The following is a 16055-nucleotide window of genomic DNA, read 5'->3' on the forward strand; positions in this document are numbered from 1 at the left end:
TGTTCTAGCAGATGGACAAAGTCATCAAGCTTGTGTTCTCTCTGCATGAAGAGCTTTGGACTCTGATGACCTACATCATGAGGGATTCACACTTTGCATTCTCTCTTGTTATATGTCTGGATTTCCTGAAGAGAACTGGAATTTCTATTGATTTTAAGAAGGGGATGTATGGCATGAAGCATAACCAGGGACTGCGATTTTATCATTTTTTACAGGACTCTGTGGGATGGCAGGAACAAAAACTTGAGAAATCATCCACTTTCATTGGACTGTATTTGTCTATGCCTGAGTCAGTAGGTTCGCTAAGATCCTTGATGGTTGAAGCCACAATTCAAGCTGTGGATGAGAAAGCTGAAACATCTGTGTCAGGAAAACAGCAACTTAGTACCCTGTTACACCACTGGCCTAGGGTATGTACTGGTCACTTGGGGTAAACCAACATAGTGACACATAAGATCATTACCAATGATAACGTCCCTGTGCGGAAGAAGATTTTTAGGGTCTTTCCTTCAAAACGTGATTTCATCGAGGAACACGTTCGTGATATGCTGAACAGAGGCATCATCCAGCCTTCACAATCTCCCTGGGGAGCTCCTGTAGTGCTTACAAAGAAAGAGACGGTAACACTCGTTTTTGTGTTGACTACAGGGGCATAAATGCAAAAACCAGCCTGGATGCATATCCCATGCCGAACGTTCATGAGATCATCGCATCTCTGAATGGAGCGCGGGTATTCAGTTCTCTCGATCTAAAAAGTGGATATTGGCAGGTCGGCATGGATCCTTCTAGCATACAGAAAACTGCCTTTGTAACACCCTCCGGTTTGTATGAATTCAAAGTCATCTTTAATGTTTCTGTACAATACACTTGTTTGTTGGTTAATTGAACTGGGTCCAGAATCTATTTATTTTTCTGACAGTATTCCTTAAATTATTGGAAACCGTTAGAGTACAATACAAGCAATAGCAAACATTAAAACATTTAATACAAATATCTATTAAAATGCAATAGAAGGTGAAAAACATTACTTAATATTAAGATTTCAACAATAGATTATAAGTGTGGAGTAGTGGTTAGGGCTCTGGACTCTTGACCGGAGGGTCGTGGGTTCAATCCCAGGTGGGGACACTGCTGCTGTACCCTTGAGCAAGGTACTTTACCTAGATTGCTCCAGTAAAAACCCAACTGTATAAATGGGTAATTGTATGTAAAAATAATGTGTAAAAAATAATGTAAATTGTATGTAAAAAAATAATGTGATATCTTGTAACAATTGTAAGTCACCCTGGATAAGGGCGTCTGCTAAGAAATAAATAATAATAATAAATAATAAGTGTGTCTTCAGTCGTGTTTTAAACACTGCAATAGTTGGTGCCTCCCTTACGGAAACAGGCAGCTGATTCCATAATTAGGGATCCCTAAAGCCAGATGCTCTACCGCCTGTGTTCTGTTTTGAAACCTTTGGGACAATCCGTGTATATTGGATGAAAATATCATTTAAATAAGGAGCCAAGCCATTTTATGCTTTGTAAGTAATAAGCATGACCTTAAAAATCGACCCTAAACCTTACAGGATGCCATGTAGGACTGCCAATTCCAGCGTAATGTGATCAAGTTTTTTACTTCTTGTTAAAACCCTGACAGCAGCGTTTTGCACAAGCTGCAGTCGGGATAACACATATCTGGGAATACCAGATAACAGAGCATTGCAATAATCCAATCTGGCTGTTATCCCAATAACATTACTTCTGTTTTATCAGAGTTTAACAATAAATCATTTTTTGACATCCATTGCTTAATGTCAGCGAGACAGATAGTAAGGATATTTGCGATTGAGGTGTCATCTGGTTTAAGGGATAAATATAATTGGGTATCATCTGCAGCAATGAAAATTGACCTCATGTCTACGGATAACATCACCCAAAGGCAGCATGTAGCGGGAGAACAACACTGGCCCAAGAACAGAACGTTGTGGGACGCCACATTTAACTTCTGATAAAGCAGAGGAATCTTCATCAATTCTAACGTATTGAAACCTAGTTGAAAGATAGAATTTAAACATGACAAGACACTACCTGACAGTCTGACAAGATTCTCAAGACATCCCATCAGAATTACTGGTCAATGGTATCAAAAGCTGCACTTAAATCCAAAAGAAGAAGAACAGAGGGTGAAGCCTTGTCGGAAGACATCAGCACATCGCTTTCCACTCTGATAAGGGCAGTTTCAGTACAATGGCCGGGGCGGAAGCCAGACTGACATTTTTCATATCAATTGTTTGTTGCACGTAATGTGTTCAGTTGTTTAGCCACTGCTCTCTCTAGAACTTTGGATAAAAATGGGAGGTTTGAGATTTTGAGTTTTGAGTTTGAGCCTAAAATTATTAAGAACATTTGGATCTAGGGTTGTTTTTTTAAGAAATGGTTTTATTACAGCAACCTTACCAGATGACAGGGAATCGTTTATAATTATTATTATTATTATTATTATTATTTATTTCTTAGCAGACGCCCTTATCCAGGGCGACTTACAATTGTTACAAGATATCACATTATACATTATTTCACATTATACAGATATCACATTATTTTACATACAATTACCCATTTATACAGTTGGGTTTTTACTGGAGCAATCTAGGTAAAGTACCTTGCTCAAGGGTACAACAGCAGTGTCCCCCACTGGGGATTGAGCCCACAACCCTCCGGTCAAGAGTCCAGAGCCCTGACCACTACTCCACACTGCTGCCCCAGCAGCAGTGTCCCCCAACTGGGATTGAACCAACGACCATGGTATCTATCCTAGAAAATACTACTTACACAATTTAGTGGAAATAGGATCTAAAGCACATGTAGTTGATTTTGTCCCATCAACTAAGTCAGTCATATCAGGCTGGTTAATAGAAGCAAAGGATGTAAATGCCTCATCTAGGTTGAGTGTGCTGTATGATATCTGATTTCTTATATTAATAATTGTTTGTGTCTGTTGGTTAGTTTAGTGATTGTTTCAAAGAGCAGGCAAGGATTGTATTTATTTATTTTTTCTATCATGATCTAGCTGAAGACAGAGCAGCCTTATATTTAATCAGATCATTAAAATGCTTTATTGTAACATTTTCAGTGTACTGAAAATAAATGCTACCTTGAGCTCTCCTTTTCCAGTGCATTGAGGCATCTGGCAGGGCTGCTGTCTGTCTGAGGTGCTGTACACTCTCTCTGCATTGAGGCATTTGGCAGGGCTGCTGTCTGTCTGGGGTGCTGTACTCTCTTTGCATTGAGGCATCTGGCAGGGCTGCTCTCTGTCTGTGGTGCTGTACTCTCTCTGCACTGTGGCATCTGGCAGGGCTGCTCTCTGTCTGGGGTGCTGTACTCTCTCTGCATTGAGGCATCTGGCAGGGCTGCTCTCTGTCTGAGGTGCTGTACACTCTCTCTGCATTGAGGCATTTGGCAGGGCTGCTGTCTGTCTGGGGTGCTGTACTCTCTTTGCATTGAGGCATCTGGCAGGGCTGCTCTCTGTCTGGGGTGCTGTACTCTCTCTCTGCATTGAGGCATCTGGCAGTGCTGCTCTCTGTCTGGGGTGCTGTACTCTCTCTGCATTGAGGCATCTGGCAGGGCTGCTCTCTGCCTGGGGTGCTGTACTCTCTCTGCACTGTGGCATCTGGCAGGGCTGCTCTCTGTCTGGGGTGCTGTACTCTCTCTGCACTGAGGCATCTGGCAGGGCTGCTCTCTGCCTGGGGTGCTGTACTCTCTCTGCACTGAGGCATCTGGCAGGGCTGCTCTCTGCCTGGGGTGCTGTACTCTCTCTGCATTGAGGCATCTGGCAGGGCTGCTCTCTGCCTGGGGTGCTGTACTCTCTTTGCATTGAGGCATCTGGCAGGGCTGCTCTCTGTCTGTGGTGCTGTACTCTCTCTGCACTGTGGCATCTGGCAGGGCTGCTCTCTGTCTGTGGTGCTGTACTCTCTCTGCACTGTGGCATCTGGCAGGGCTGCTCTCTGTCTGGGGTGCTGTACTCTCTCTGCACTGAGGCATCTGGCAGGGCTGCTGTCTGTCTGGGGTGCTGTACTCTCTTTGCATTGAGGCATCTGGCAGGGCTGCTCTCTGTCTGTGGTGCTGTACTCTCTCTGCACTGTGGCATCTGGCAGGGCTGCTCTCTGTCTGTGGTGCTGTACTCTCTCTGCACTGTGGCATCTGGCAGGGCTGCTCTCTGTCTGTGGTGCTGTACTCTCTCTGCACTGTGGCATCTGGCAGGGCTGCTCTCTGTCTGGGGTGCTGTACTCTCTCTCTGCATTGAGGCATCTGGCAGGGCTGCTGTCTGTCTGAGGTGCTGTACACTCTCTCTGCATTGAGGCATCTGGCAGGGCTGCTCTCTGTCTGGGGTGCTGTACTGTCTCTGTGTGGTGACGTCACAGTCTGGTGAGTGAATGCGCTGCTGCGCAGATTTATTATAAAACAAATACTTTACACGAAAAAAAAACACTCAAAATAAACGGCATGATGGCCAAAAGAAACAGACAAACAAACACTGACCTATAACAAGTAGCGGGCTGGTGTAGAACCAGCACGCATAGCAACTGTTATTATTCTTAGTATTTCTCTCCCGTTCTCTCCACACTGAACACCCCACCCTGAGTGAGAAATGTGTGCCTCTTTTATGCAGCTGTGCCGGGACTCGATTGCTAATCAATCATTCAATTGAGTCCAGGCACAGTCTGCACGTGAACTACTAGTGACTTTCCTGTGCCCACATACCAACATCACCCGTGCTACATAACCCACACTATACACAATAAACAAAAAAAACACCCAGGGGTGGGGGTGACCCCGTCACACCTCCCATTCCCTGACAACCCCACTGAGACTATTAAACTGTCAATTTACACTGATGACCTGACAGTCTTCATCTCCCATGCCTGTGATCTGGAAGTGCTGTGTAAGAGTCAGAGAGACTTTCAAAGTGTCTCCTGTGCTCGTATAAACTGGGAAAAGAGCAGTGCTTTGAAGCTGGGAGACTGGAGGGACTCAAGGCCTCCGGATCTGCACGCTGGTCTGGCTTGGAGCCGCTCTGGGCTCCAGTGTCTAGGAGTGTATCTGGGGGACGAGGGACAGGAGCAGAGGAACTCGGAGGGGTTACTGGAGAAAGTGCAGGGGAAATTCAGGAGGCCAAGACTGATAAACAATAACCTGGCAGCACAGGTTGATCTGCGCTGATGCAAGTGATCCAGAGGGCTCTGCTGTTCTTCTGGAGCAGGCTGCACTGAGACAGGGGGTGCTGTAGCTGCCAGTGCAGGAGGGAGGGCAGAGGCTGATTGACATCACAAGTAGGGTGGCAGCCTTCAGGCTTCAGCCCCTGCAGAGGCTGCTGTACTCAGAACAGACCCTGCCCTGGAGACAGATCTCCTCTATGAGATGCTCTTTCTGGGCATAGTTCTGAGACTCTAGCCCAAGGGCTCGAGGAGCACAGGCTGCGTGACTCCCGATTTCTTATTGGTCAGTGTAACAGCTCAGGAGCGCAGATTTAATTTCAACAGAGTGCTGACACTAGGATACTAACAATGGTAACCCTAGTGTCACATTTAATAAAGAAAACAAAACAAAAACAAAGCTAAAAATAAAAGTTTGCCACTCAAAATTACTGGTGCTAGTGCCACTAACAGGAACGTCCCGCTCCAGGAACCTACTACACTGCGTAACCCTCTCTATACTGTTTTGGGATCCACATCCCCTAAGCTTTTTTTGTGATTACTAATTTTTCTTTTATTTAGAAGAAAACTGAACATCACAAAAACAAAATATGCAGTAACCCAGATCTGAGCAACCTGCCCCAAACTATTTCCCCCCAGCCCCCCCAACCCCTCACAAGGACCTAAATAAGGTAAAAAAAAAACTATTCCATGATCAGCGCGGACACATTAGCATGGGCCTCCTTCCATATTCCAATTGCAAAGGCAGAGGCGCGGTTGACTCTGGCAGTAGAAAGTTCTAACAGAATGACATCAGAGAAGGTGAGCATCCAGTGTTGCCAAGATAATGAGTGTGGAGGAAGCCAACGCTGAACTAGGAGATTTTTTTAGCAGCAGTAAGACCAGCTAAAGTTTTCTTTTGAGGAGCAGAGAGTTGAACTGTAGAGTCGTCATTGAGAAGAAGTAAAGAAGGCTCCAGAGGAAGTTTATAATCAAGTATCCTTGATAAGGAAACAACACGGTTCCAAAAAGAAAAAACCTCTGAACAAGACCAAAACATATGCATAAAAGTGCCTGGAGTACCCTGTTGACAAAATCCACACATTGGATAATTTGTAGTGAATTAACTGGTGAGCTGGATTCCTTGAAGCTGAAAAAATATTAGCCCACACAACATCCCACGAGATCTCTTTGTTAGATGGATGGATATCGTGGTCCCAAGTTGTAAGTAGACCTAGAGGTTTGTAAGATTTTGTTTGTAAGCAAATGATTATAAATAACTGATATCAGACCTCTTGTCATAGTGCTGTTAGTGAGCCTGTTCCTTATAGGATGAATAGTGGGGATTGTGTCCTAGGGCACTCCATGTGCACGTAGAGCCAATCTTAGTCTGAGATACAGAAAAAAAGAGGAGCCTGATGCATTAAAAGTAGATCTTAATTCCTGGAAGCTGAGAAGGCCGTTGACCCTGAATAAGTCCCCAAATAAATGAATCCCTTTGCCTGACCAAGCTGAACATATAAAGGGTTGATTACCAGTAAGAAAGGAACAATTATGCCAAATAGGAGTATGGTAATGCCATTTCTGTTTAATACCCATGTATCGCTCAACAGCCAGCCAGATTGCAAATGAGTTAGCTATGATAGGGTCAAACTGTGTAATACATTTCTTCATAGAGAGACCATTAAATAAAACATCTTCTAAATTGAGTGTCAGGAGGTAGAAGAGACGGTAGCAAACCAGGATCTAAGGGGACGTAGTTGGAAAGCAAAATGGTACAATTTAAAATTCGGTACCGCTAACCCACCTGCTGATCTGGCACGCTGAAGCGTAGCAAATTGTATTCTGGATTGCCTCCCTTTCCAAATCAATGTTTTTATTAGAGAGTGTAATTTATCCCAGTATGTATTAGGAGGGGATTGAGGAATCATATAACTAAGGAAATTAACACAGGGAAGGATATTCATTTTAACAACAGAGATCCTTGATTGCAAGGAAGATGGGAGCAAGGACCATCTGCCTCAATCGGTTTCAATTTTCAGTAGAATTGTAAAATAATACTCTTAATAATTGAATGCAAAGGTAAACAAATAGTAATTCCTAAGTAAGTAAATTATTTCTTAACAAGGATAATGGAAGGTATAGTAACTTTACCCGCAGCGGAGTTAAGAGGAAGCAAAATAGACTTGCACCAGTTTGTTTATTTAGCAGACGCCTTTATCCAAGGCGGCTTACAGAGACTAGGGTGTGTGAACTATGCATCAGCTGCAGAGTCACTTACAACTACGCCTCACCCGAAAGACGGAGCACAAGGAGGTTAAGTGACTTGCTCAGGGTCACACAATGAGTCAATGGCTGAGGTGGGATTTGAACCATGGACCTCCTGGTTACAAGCCCTTTGCTTTAACCACTGGACCACACAGCCTCCTATAATATGACAACTCTGGATTTGCGGTCATCACTAACAAAGCGTCCATAGATCCTGTGCCCTCTCAATTTCAAATTTCCGTTGGGAGAGAGCAGGAAACCATTTGGGCAGCATATCTTGCAAAAAGCCGACAGCGTCCTCACCTTCTATTCCCTACGGCAAACCCACTAGCCTAATATTATTCCTGCGAGACCTGTCCTCCAGATCTGCCAATTTACGCGCCATGCTTTCGAGACATGTAGGACAACTGTTTTCTTTTGTTCTCTCAGCTCCCCTCGTACCAAGTCAACCTTTGAAACTACATGAGCAGTCAGTTCGGTTTTTAAAGTAGTAATCATGTTCAGATGCTCCTGCAGGCTACTTTTAATCTTGAGTACAGCGTTACTCACGGTTGTTGTAATAAGGGCAGCAGTCTCTTTCTGGTGTTGTTGTAGCAGTAGTGAAATGGGGTCCGCCATCTTGTCCGAATATTTAAATTTTTTCTTGAGCGGAGACACTACAGATGACAAACCTGTTGCCGTTCGGGTTCCAGACATTCCAGATTGTGCTGGCTTTCGGTATCACAAAAAAGAAAAAAGGGAGGAAGTCAAAAAAATACTAAAACTAGGAGGCGGGCGACTGGAGCTCTAACTGCGTTCAACCCTCTCAGTCTGCAGGTCACGTGATCTCCCCCACATCCCCTAAGCTGACCTACTTCTGTTGTTTTGAAGTCCTGGCCTCCCAACGACTCCAGGCCATTCCGACGGTCCTGGCTGGGCAATCGCCTCCTCAGGCCCCGTCTTGCTGTAAAAGGGTTCCTGCAGAGCGGACGCTTTCCGCCTTGATGTAAACAAACACATTTTTGCTCAGCGCCCATCTGTATAGCAATGGCCTTGCAGCAGCCCCGAGCTGTGGCACAGCTGCTTTTTGAGCTCTGCGCAGCATCCGCGGGCACGCCCCCCCCCCCCCAGGCACGCCCCCCCAGCCAATCCGGAACTCCCGATCATCTCAGCACAGGGCGAGCCTCCCGCTCAGCTGGTCACTCAGCACTCGCGTCTCCGGCTGCGCGTCACAGCTGATTTTTCCCAGACACACTGACCTCATCACAGACATTTTTTTCTGTTAAAAACATTTATATTGTTTGGGCAATTAAAATAACTGGAAAAAAAGAAAATATGTTTAAACCTACTTGTGTGGTCTTTTTTCGTTCCCACTGAGTTTCTTCTCTGCTGGGTTGCGGTAAAACGAAAAAAAGAAAACAACATGTCATGTTTTTAACAATAGTTATATGGCAGTCTGCTTTCTTCTGTGAGAATCTGTTTTCAAAGAGAGAGTCTGTTTAGCAATTTAAACAGTAACAGTACTTTCTTTTTAAGTTCTGTTCTTATTTAATCTATATTTAATGCTTACTTGGGGTGATCTGTTGCGTGAATGCATTGATAGTAGGGATGCGCATGCCGCACACATTCAGCTTTCTATACAGACGCACGCATAATGTTAGTCAACGGGGGAGTTTTTAACATTAAAGATTTTTTCCTTAAAATGTTACTCCCCTGATATACGTTAGATTGTAATGTAAATGTATGATATTGTATGAGAGCTTTCTGTTAAATAAGAAAATGTTTTATGGCCATGTATTGTTGTTTTTTTGAAGTCATGATTTCATACCTACCTGTTATATGTAGTGGTGGTTTCTCCTGAAAGGTGGAGTTTAATGAGGGTGATGGTTTTAAAAGTCCATCCTGTGTTCAGTCTGGAGGGAGGGTTTAAGCCTTTCGATTGCTTATTGCTGATCTCTGTACCAAAGAGCTCTTTTTAAGAATTCAACTCAGTTAGTGAGCTGCTTATTTAAGTTTTTAATTTTTATTTGTATTGCCGTTGGGAGTATGTAATATAGTATACAATGTTTTAATTTTTAATGTTTTATTTTTGTTATTTTTTTATTCTGTTATTTACTGTTTTTAAACTGATTTGTAAATAAAGGCTTTTCAAAAGTCTCTCTCTCTCTCTCTCTCTCTCTCTCTGAGGATTGTGGGATCGTGGGAGGGGCTTGTGTGGAGTGAGTGGTGTGTACTGTGCGTGAGTAAAACTTTTACTGAAGTTATATTCATTTTGTACACGTTTAGTTTTATTTATTTATTTGTATTATTTAATTTGGTTTTTTTTCTCCTGATTTGGAGCCGCCATGGGTTCCAAATCGTGAGGTTTTGGGTCGCTGACCCGTAGGCACGGATTTAAATGTATTCCAGACAGTTCAGTAACAGTGGAGGAGTGTTTGTTAGCTGTCGGGGAAAAAATAGGGTATGGAAATATAAACTCTGCTGCAAGAATGAATAAAGCCATCGTTGTTTTTCTTAGTAGTGAACTGTTAGTGAACAGGATTGTTGAAGAAGGTTTGTATATCAAAGAAAGTTTTGTCAGTGTTTTACCTTTAGCTTCCCCTGTCACTAAAGTTATCCTTTCAAATGTCCCGCCTTTCATTAAAGATGAGTTGATTATTAATGAGCTACTAAGATACGGAAAAATAATGTCCCCAGTTAAACCTATTTTACTCGGGTGTAAAAACCCAGATGTTAAGCATGTCATGTCTTTTAGGAGACAAGTTTTTGTATTATTGAATGACCCCAACTCGTCTATTGAAGTAGCGTGGACTTTCAATATTGACGGTAGTAATTATGTTATATTTGCCAGCACAGAATCAATGAAATGTTTTCATTGTGGAGGACAAGGACACCTTAGAAGGGCTTGCCCTCAAAAAAATAATGATACTGAGAATAATAAGGCAAGAGAGCCAGCAAGTGGGGAGGACGGAGTCTCTGAGACAGCACCGGGGGCTGAGCAGCAAACGCAGCCGCCAGCACAGACAGTGAGACCCAAGCCGGCGCCTCGATTGAAGCGGGGGATCGGAGCGGAGGTTAAAGAAAACAATAAAGAAACCGAAGCTGAAACAGTGAATACCCCAGAGGACGCAGATTTTCAAAAAAGAGGAAAAGACGTGTGGCCACCCCAGGAAAGGTAGCTGAAGAAGGGCAGTCTGTCTGGGACTCTGAGACGCTCTCTCAGGACAGCGGTGCTGCTGCAGCTCAGAGCTCTGGGACAGGAGATCAAGGTAAAGCTGGATCTCAGTGTAAACCTGCGATAACCCCGCGTTCAGGCAAGAAGGGTAACAGCGGCGCTGCAGTTCAGTCCAGCGCTGAGACAGCCTCCAGATCAGAGGACCTGTTGCCGGATACAGTAGCTGTGGATGACGCTGAAGAATCCGAAGAGGAGTCGGTGATATCAGAGATGGATGATGGAGGAGAGCTCTCTGACTCCTCGGTGCTGCTCGATGAGGCTCTGCCCAACCCGTCTGGTAAGAGTAAAATCTATCCTGTTGATACAATATCAGCGTTTTTAGATAAAACCAAAGGGAAAAGGGGAACTGATTTAACACAGTTCTTTCCTAATATCCAGTTGTTTATCTACTCTGCAAAAATAGCCATGAGAAAAGCTACGTTAGAGGAGCGAGACCAAAAGAAACGGTATCGTTTAAAAAAAGTAATAGTCTCTGCAAGAAAGTTGTTGAATGATAACAAACCGAAGACATATTAATGGATTATTTAATAAGACATTTTAATATAGTTTTTAGTTGTTTGTTTTTGGTTTTGCTTTCTTTGTTTCCTATGGAACAAATTCAAATAGCTACGTTTAATGTAAATGGTTGTAGGAGTGTCAATAAAGAGCACATTTATTTCATTTTATCACACAGAAGAGAGTGAATGTGATGTTTTTACAGGAAACGCACACAGACAGTATGAATGAGAGTGAGTGGCTGAGCGAATGGAAGGGGCGGGGCGTCTTTAGTCACGGTTCTAATGTCAGTGCTGGAGTAGCTGTGCTGTTCTCCCCAGGGCTGCAAATAGATATTTTATCAGTTAGTGAGGAAATCCAAGGGCGCCTTTTAAAAATAGAAACGGTTTTTAAAGGCACTGAGATTGTTTTTATCAATTTATATGCACCAAATGAGGGCAGGGAAAAAGTTTTATTTTTTAAAAAATTAAATCAGGTTTTATCTAATTGTAATCCTGCACATATGATTTTAGTTGGGGGTGATTTTAATTGTACAGAACATTTTATTATGGATAGGAATCATGAAGAGCCACATCCCCAGTCTTCAAAAGAACTGTCTGCTGTTTTAAAAGTTCAAAGCCTGGTTGATGTCTGGAGGAATTTATATCCCAGAGTAAAGCAGTACACTTGGGTTAAAATCAATAATAATAATCAGATATCAAAAGCGCGACTGGATAGATTGTACTGCACTAAACAAAATCTTAATCAGATTTTTAAGAGCAATATCATTCCCACTATGTTGTCTGATCACCACTGTGTGTTACTCACCATTTGCCTGCCTTCTGCTGCTCCCTCAAAGTCATACTGGCATTTTAATACTAAATTATTGGAAGACAAACAGTTCTTAGATCTTTTTAAAGCATTTTGGGTCTCCTGGAGGCAGCAGAGTATGAAATATAGTAGTATACGACAGTGGTGGACATTGGAAAAATACAAATTAAAATTTTCTGTCAGCAATATACTTTAAATACAACCAGGGTTTTGAACCAGACAGTTGAAGAGCTTGAGAGAGATATTGAGAATAGAAACAAAAATTACTCTCGATAGTGATGAAAACATCTTCCAGTCTCTGAGAGAGAAAAGAGAAACTCTGAGCAGCCTACTGGAGGAAAGAGTGAAGGGGTCCCTCATCCGTTCTCGTTTCACGCAGCTAAAGGACATGGACGCACCCACCAAATTCTTTTTCAATTTAGAGAAGAAGGTGGTGTAGAGTAAGCAGCTGTTTTGTGTGCGTCTGCCCTGCGGGAAGGAGGTGCACAGTAAAGAAGATATTAATAGAGCAGCTGTGTATTTCTACACCCAGCTGTTTGGTGCCAAGCCCTGTGATGAGGAGCAAATCGCTTTACTGCACCAGGACCTGCCCAGCTTGTCTCAAGAAGAACAGCGCCCCCTAGAAGCCTGTTTGACAGTGCAGGAGCTGACAGAGGCAGTCACTCAGGTGTCACCAGGAAAAGCCCCTGGGATTGATGGCCTTCAGGCAGAGTTTTATAAAAAGCTCTGGCCAGTGATTGGGGAAGACCTTTTCCGGGTTTTACAAGAGTGCATTAGAGGAGGAGAGCTGCCTTTGAGCTGTCGTCGGGCTGTGATTACTCTGTTGCCAAAAAAAAGGAGATCTAAAAGAACTAAAGAATTGGCGCCCCGTCTCACTTTTATGTTCGGATTATAAAATATTTTCAAAAGCATTGGCCAATAGACTGAGGGAATGTATTCACACTGTGGTTCATAAAGACCAGTCATATTGCATTCCTGGAAGGACAATATTTGATAATATCTTTCTAATCCGAGACTTTTTAACTGCTAGTAATCTTTTTAATCTTGATTTGGGGATTATTTCTCTAGATCAAGAAAAAGCATTTGATAGGGTGGATCACAAATATCTTGTTAAAACATTACAATCTTTTGGTTTTGGTCCTAATTTCATTTCTTTTATTTCCGTTATATAAAAATGTTTTTAGTGTTTTGAAAATTAATAATAGCTTGAGCCGTCCGTTTCCGGTGTACAGAGGGATTCGCCAGGGATGCTCCCTATCAGGCATGTTATATGCCCTCTCTATTGAACCTCTGCTTTGTCATTTTAGGAGTAAGCTGGCTGGTCTGAGTATACCTTTTACACGTAATGCTCCTCCAGTCAAACTGTCTGCCTATGCTGATGACGTTAATGTCTTCATTACCAGTCATGCTGATGTGTCAGCACTGAGAAACAGTTTGGACATTTTTCAGAAAGCCTCATCGGCCAAGGTGAACTGGGGCAAGTGCAGCACATTCCTGTCAGGGGAGTGGCGCGGAGCAGGCCCCCCGACGCTCCCTCAGCCATTGTGCTGGGGGAGGACTGGGATCAAGGTTCTGGGAGTCTATTTGGGAGAACGACAGTATGAATCCAAGAACTGGGAGGATTTAACAGAAAAGGTTAAGGGAAGGCTGCAGCGTTGGCGGTGGCTGATACCTCAGTTGTCATACAAGGGGAGAGTTCTTGTGATCAACAGTCTGGTGGCCTCCATGCTATGGCACAGGCTGGTGTGCCTGGATCCTCCCCCAGGGCTGATAAATGAGATACAAAGAGTGCTATTGGAGTTTTTTTGGAGTGGCCATCATTGGCTAAAGCCAGCTGTCTTGTACCTGCCCCCTAGTGAAGGGGGTCAAGGGTTAGTGGATGTCCGCAGTCGTGTGGCTACTTTCCAGTTGCAAGCAGTGCAGCATTTGCTGTTTTTACCTGAGCTAAGCTGGAGAAACATCGCCTTCTCTTTCCTGCACAGAGTGAGGGAACTGGGCTGGGATTGGCAATTGTTTTTAATAAATCTACCTCAGCTAGACACCAATGAACTCCCAGATTTCTATAAGAACATGCTAAATGCCTGGCGAATGGTGAAGGTGGAGAGACTGGAGGATTATTTGACCGTAGGAGCATTGCTAGAGGAGCCTTTATTTTTTAACTCCTTGTTCCCTGCAGATGGTTTCCAATCTGGGGCGTTGTGCTCTAGTTTTGCAAAAGGGGGCATTACAAAACTAAAAGATTCACTGCAGGTGAGCATTGGGAGGTGGAGAGAGGTGGAAAACCTGGCCAAACAGCTGGGAATTCACTCACTCAGAGTACTAGAGAATCTTTTGAAAAAGCTCAGAGACTCTTTCTCCCCTAGGGTTACAGAGATGTTGAACCAGGCTCTGGGAGGCACTGATGAGCAAGAGTTGGCTTGCCCTTCCTTTTTAGTGTCCCCTGCTGTTCCTGAAAACCTTGGGGAAGGTTTGTACAGTATTGAGAGGCTACAACAGCTTCCTGCACACTCTTCTGGAAAAAAGGAGCTGTACACACTCTGTGTTAAGGTGTGCCATGTGAATGCGCTAAAGACACTGCCGGATACCAGGTGGAGAGCTCATGTGGACTGTGTAGGTAGTACTGCTCCGGCCTGGAGGTCTTTATATAAACCGCCTTTGCCTAAGCGTTCAGGAGATCTACAGTGGCGCATTCTTCATGGCATCATAGCCACTGGGCGCCACGTCCACCGTATTGACCCTGCAGTTAGTAAAGACTGTGAATTCAAATTGACTTTGCTTATTTTTCTTTAGTCCATGACTTACAGAGTTTTCAGCAGCGTTGGTGTGTGAATGAGGGATTGTGTGTGCTGGGGGAGGAGGGAGAGCTACAGTTTTTTGTGTGAAATAATCTGGATGTATTTATTTATGTGCATGTATATACAGATTTATCTAATTGGGGGGAGAAAAATATATATATATAATTTAGATCTGTTTTATATATAACTGTTAATTACTTTATTTGTTTTCAAAATGTTTTCAATAAAGGACCCTTAAAAGTCAAAGTCTCTCTCTCTCTCTCTCTCTCTCTCTCTCTCTCTCAGTCTCACATGGTCCGATGCTCACCTCCATCGTCAGCTCATCACAGTCCTGAAAGGTCAGGTGATCGATTCCTTTGACCGGGAGTTCCGCATGCTGTACGCATCATCACTGCCTGTGCAGCTCCCCAATTGGCCACGAGGAGCAGACACCCATCCAATCAGCTACAATCTGCAGGAGAATCCCATGCATTCAACCTCAGAGCGACTCTTTCAGCCCCTCCATCTCCTCTCCGCCAAGAAACCCTACACCCCGGACCAGCGAGCCCCGTCTGCAGAGGAACAAACCACGCCAAATCGCCAGAAGTGGGAGGAGCGTGCACAGTATCCCTCTGAAGGACAATCAACCAATTACAGGAGGACTCCTTTCCAGGCAAAAGAGGAGGAGGAGTCTTATGCACATTCTCCACCTACACACCAAAGACACACCCCTATAGGGGAGGAGTTTGTGGTGAATGAAGAGGGGTCTTATTTGAGTTGTCTCAAGATAAACAGATTTGGACATCGGTGAGTTTACTAAATGGTAAAGATAGCTAGAACTCTTTTAAAGGAGGAACTTGTGATAATGTTAATAAAGCTAATAAGAGGTAAGAGAATGGATTTTAAACATGGTCAGCGCTCCTTTAAAGGGAGGGGCCAGTGATCATGTTAATAAAGCTAATAAGAGGTAAGAGAATGGATTTTAAACATGGTCAGCACTCATTTGAAAAGGGGCAGTGATAATGTTAATAAAGCTAATAAGAGATAAAAGAATGGATTGTAAAGATGGTTAACATTAAACCCCTCCCATTCTTAAAGAGATACACCCAGAGAGGAGGAGCTTGTGAAGTTTGATCCGCCCTTCCAAAGGAAAACACCCCTGGGACAGGGGCTAAACCACAGATGGGCCAATAGCGGCCAAGAAGAATTGCTTATTAAAGAAACAACATCTTGGGAGGGGCTTACTCCCGGAGCAGACAATTCCAGACAAGAGGAGGGACTTAATCTGCACCAGCATCATTTCCAAAGAGACACG

The 16055-nt window shown here is 43.7% G+C and overlaps 1 protein-coding gene across 1 annotated transcript in view; it reads left to right on the top strand.

The window, feature by feature from the left end:
- LOC117409968 (protein FAM83E-like) overlaps positions 1-16055 on the top strand; it is a 48544-nt gene that overhangs the window by 26581 nt on the left and 5908 nt on the right. Inside the window, exons 6-7 of the mRNA XM_059018409.1 lie at positions 15047-15547; positions 15839-16055. The exon at positions 15839-16055 is cut by the window's right edge and continues 81 nt beyond it. Coding sequence (XP_058874392.1) covers positions 15047-15547; positions 15839-16055 — 718 coding nt within the window. The remainder of the gene's footprint in view (positions 1-15046; positions 15548-15838) is intronic.

Source organism: Acipenser ruthenus, chromosome 59 (assembly GCF_902713425.1).
Source record: "Acipenser ruthenus chromosome 59, fAciRut3.2 maternal haplotype, whole genome shotgun sequence".
In the NCBI taxonomy this organism is placed as follows: domain Eukaryota; kingdom Metazoa; phylum Chordata; class Actinopteri; order Acipenseriformes; family Acipenseridae; genus Acipenser; species Acipenser ruthenus.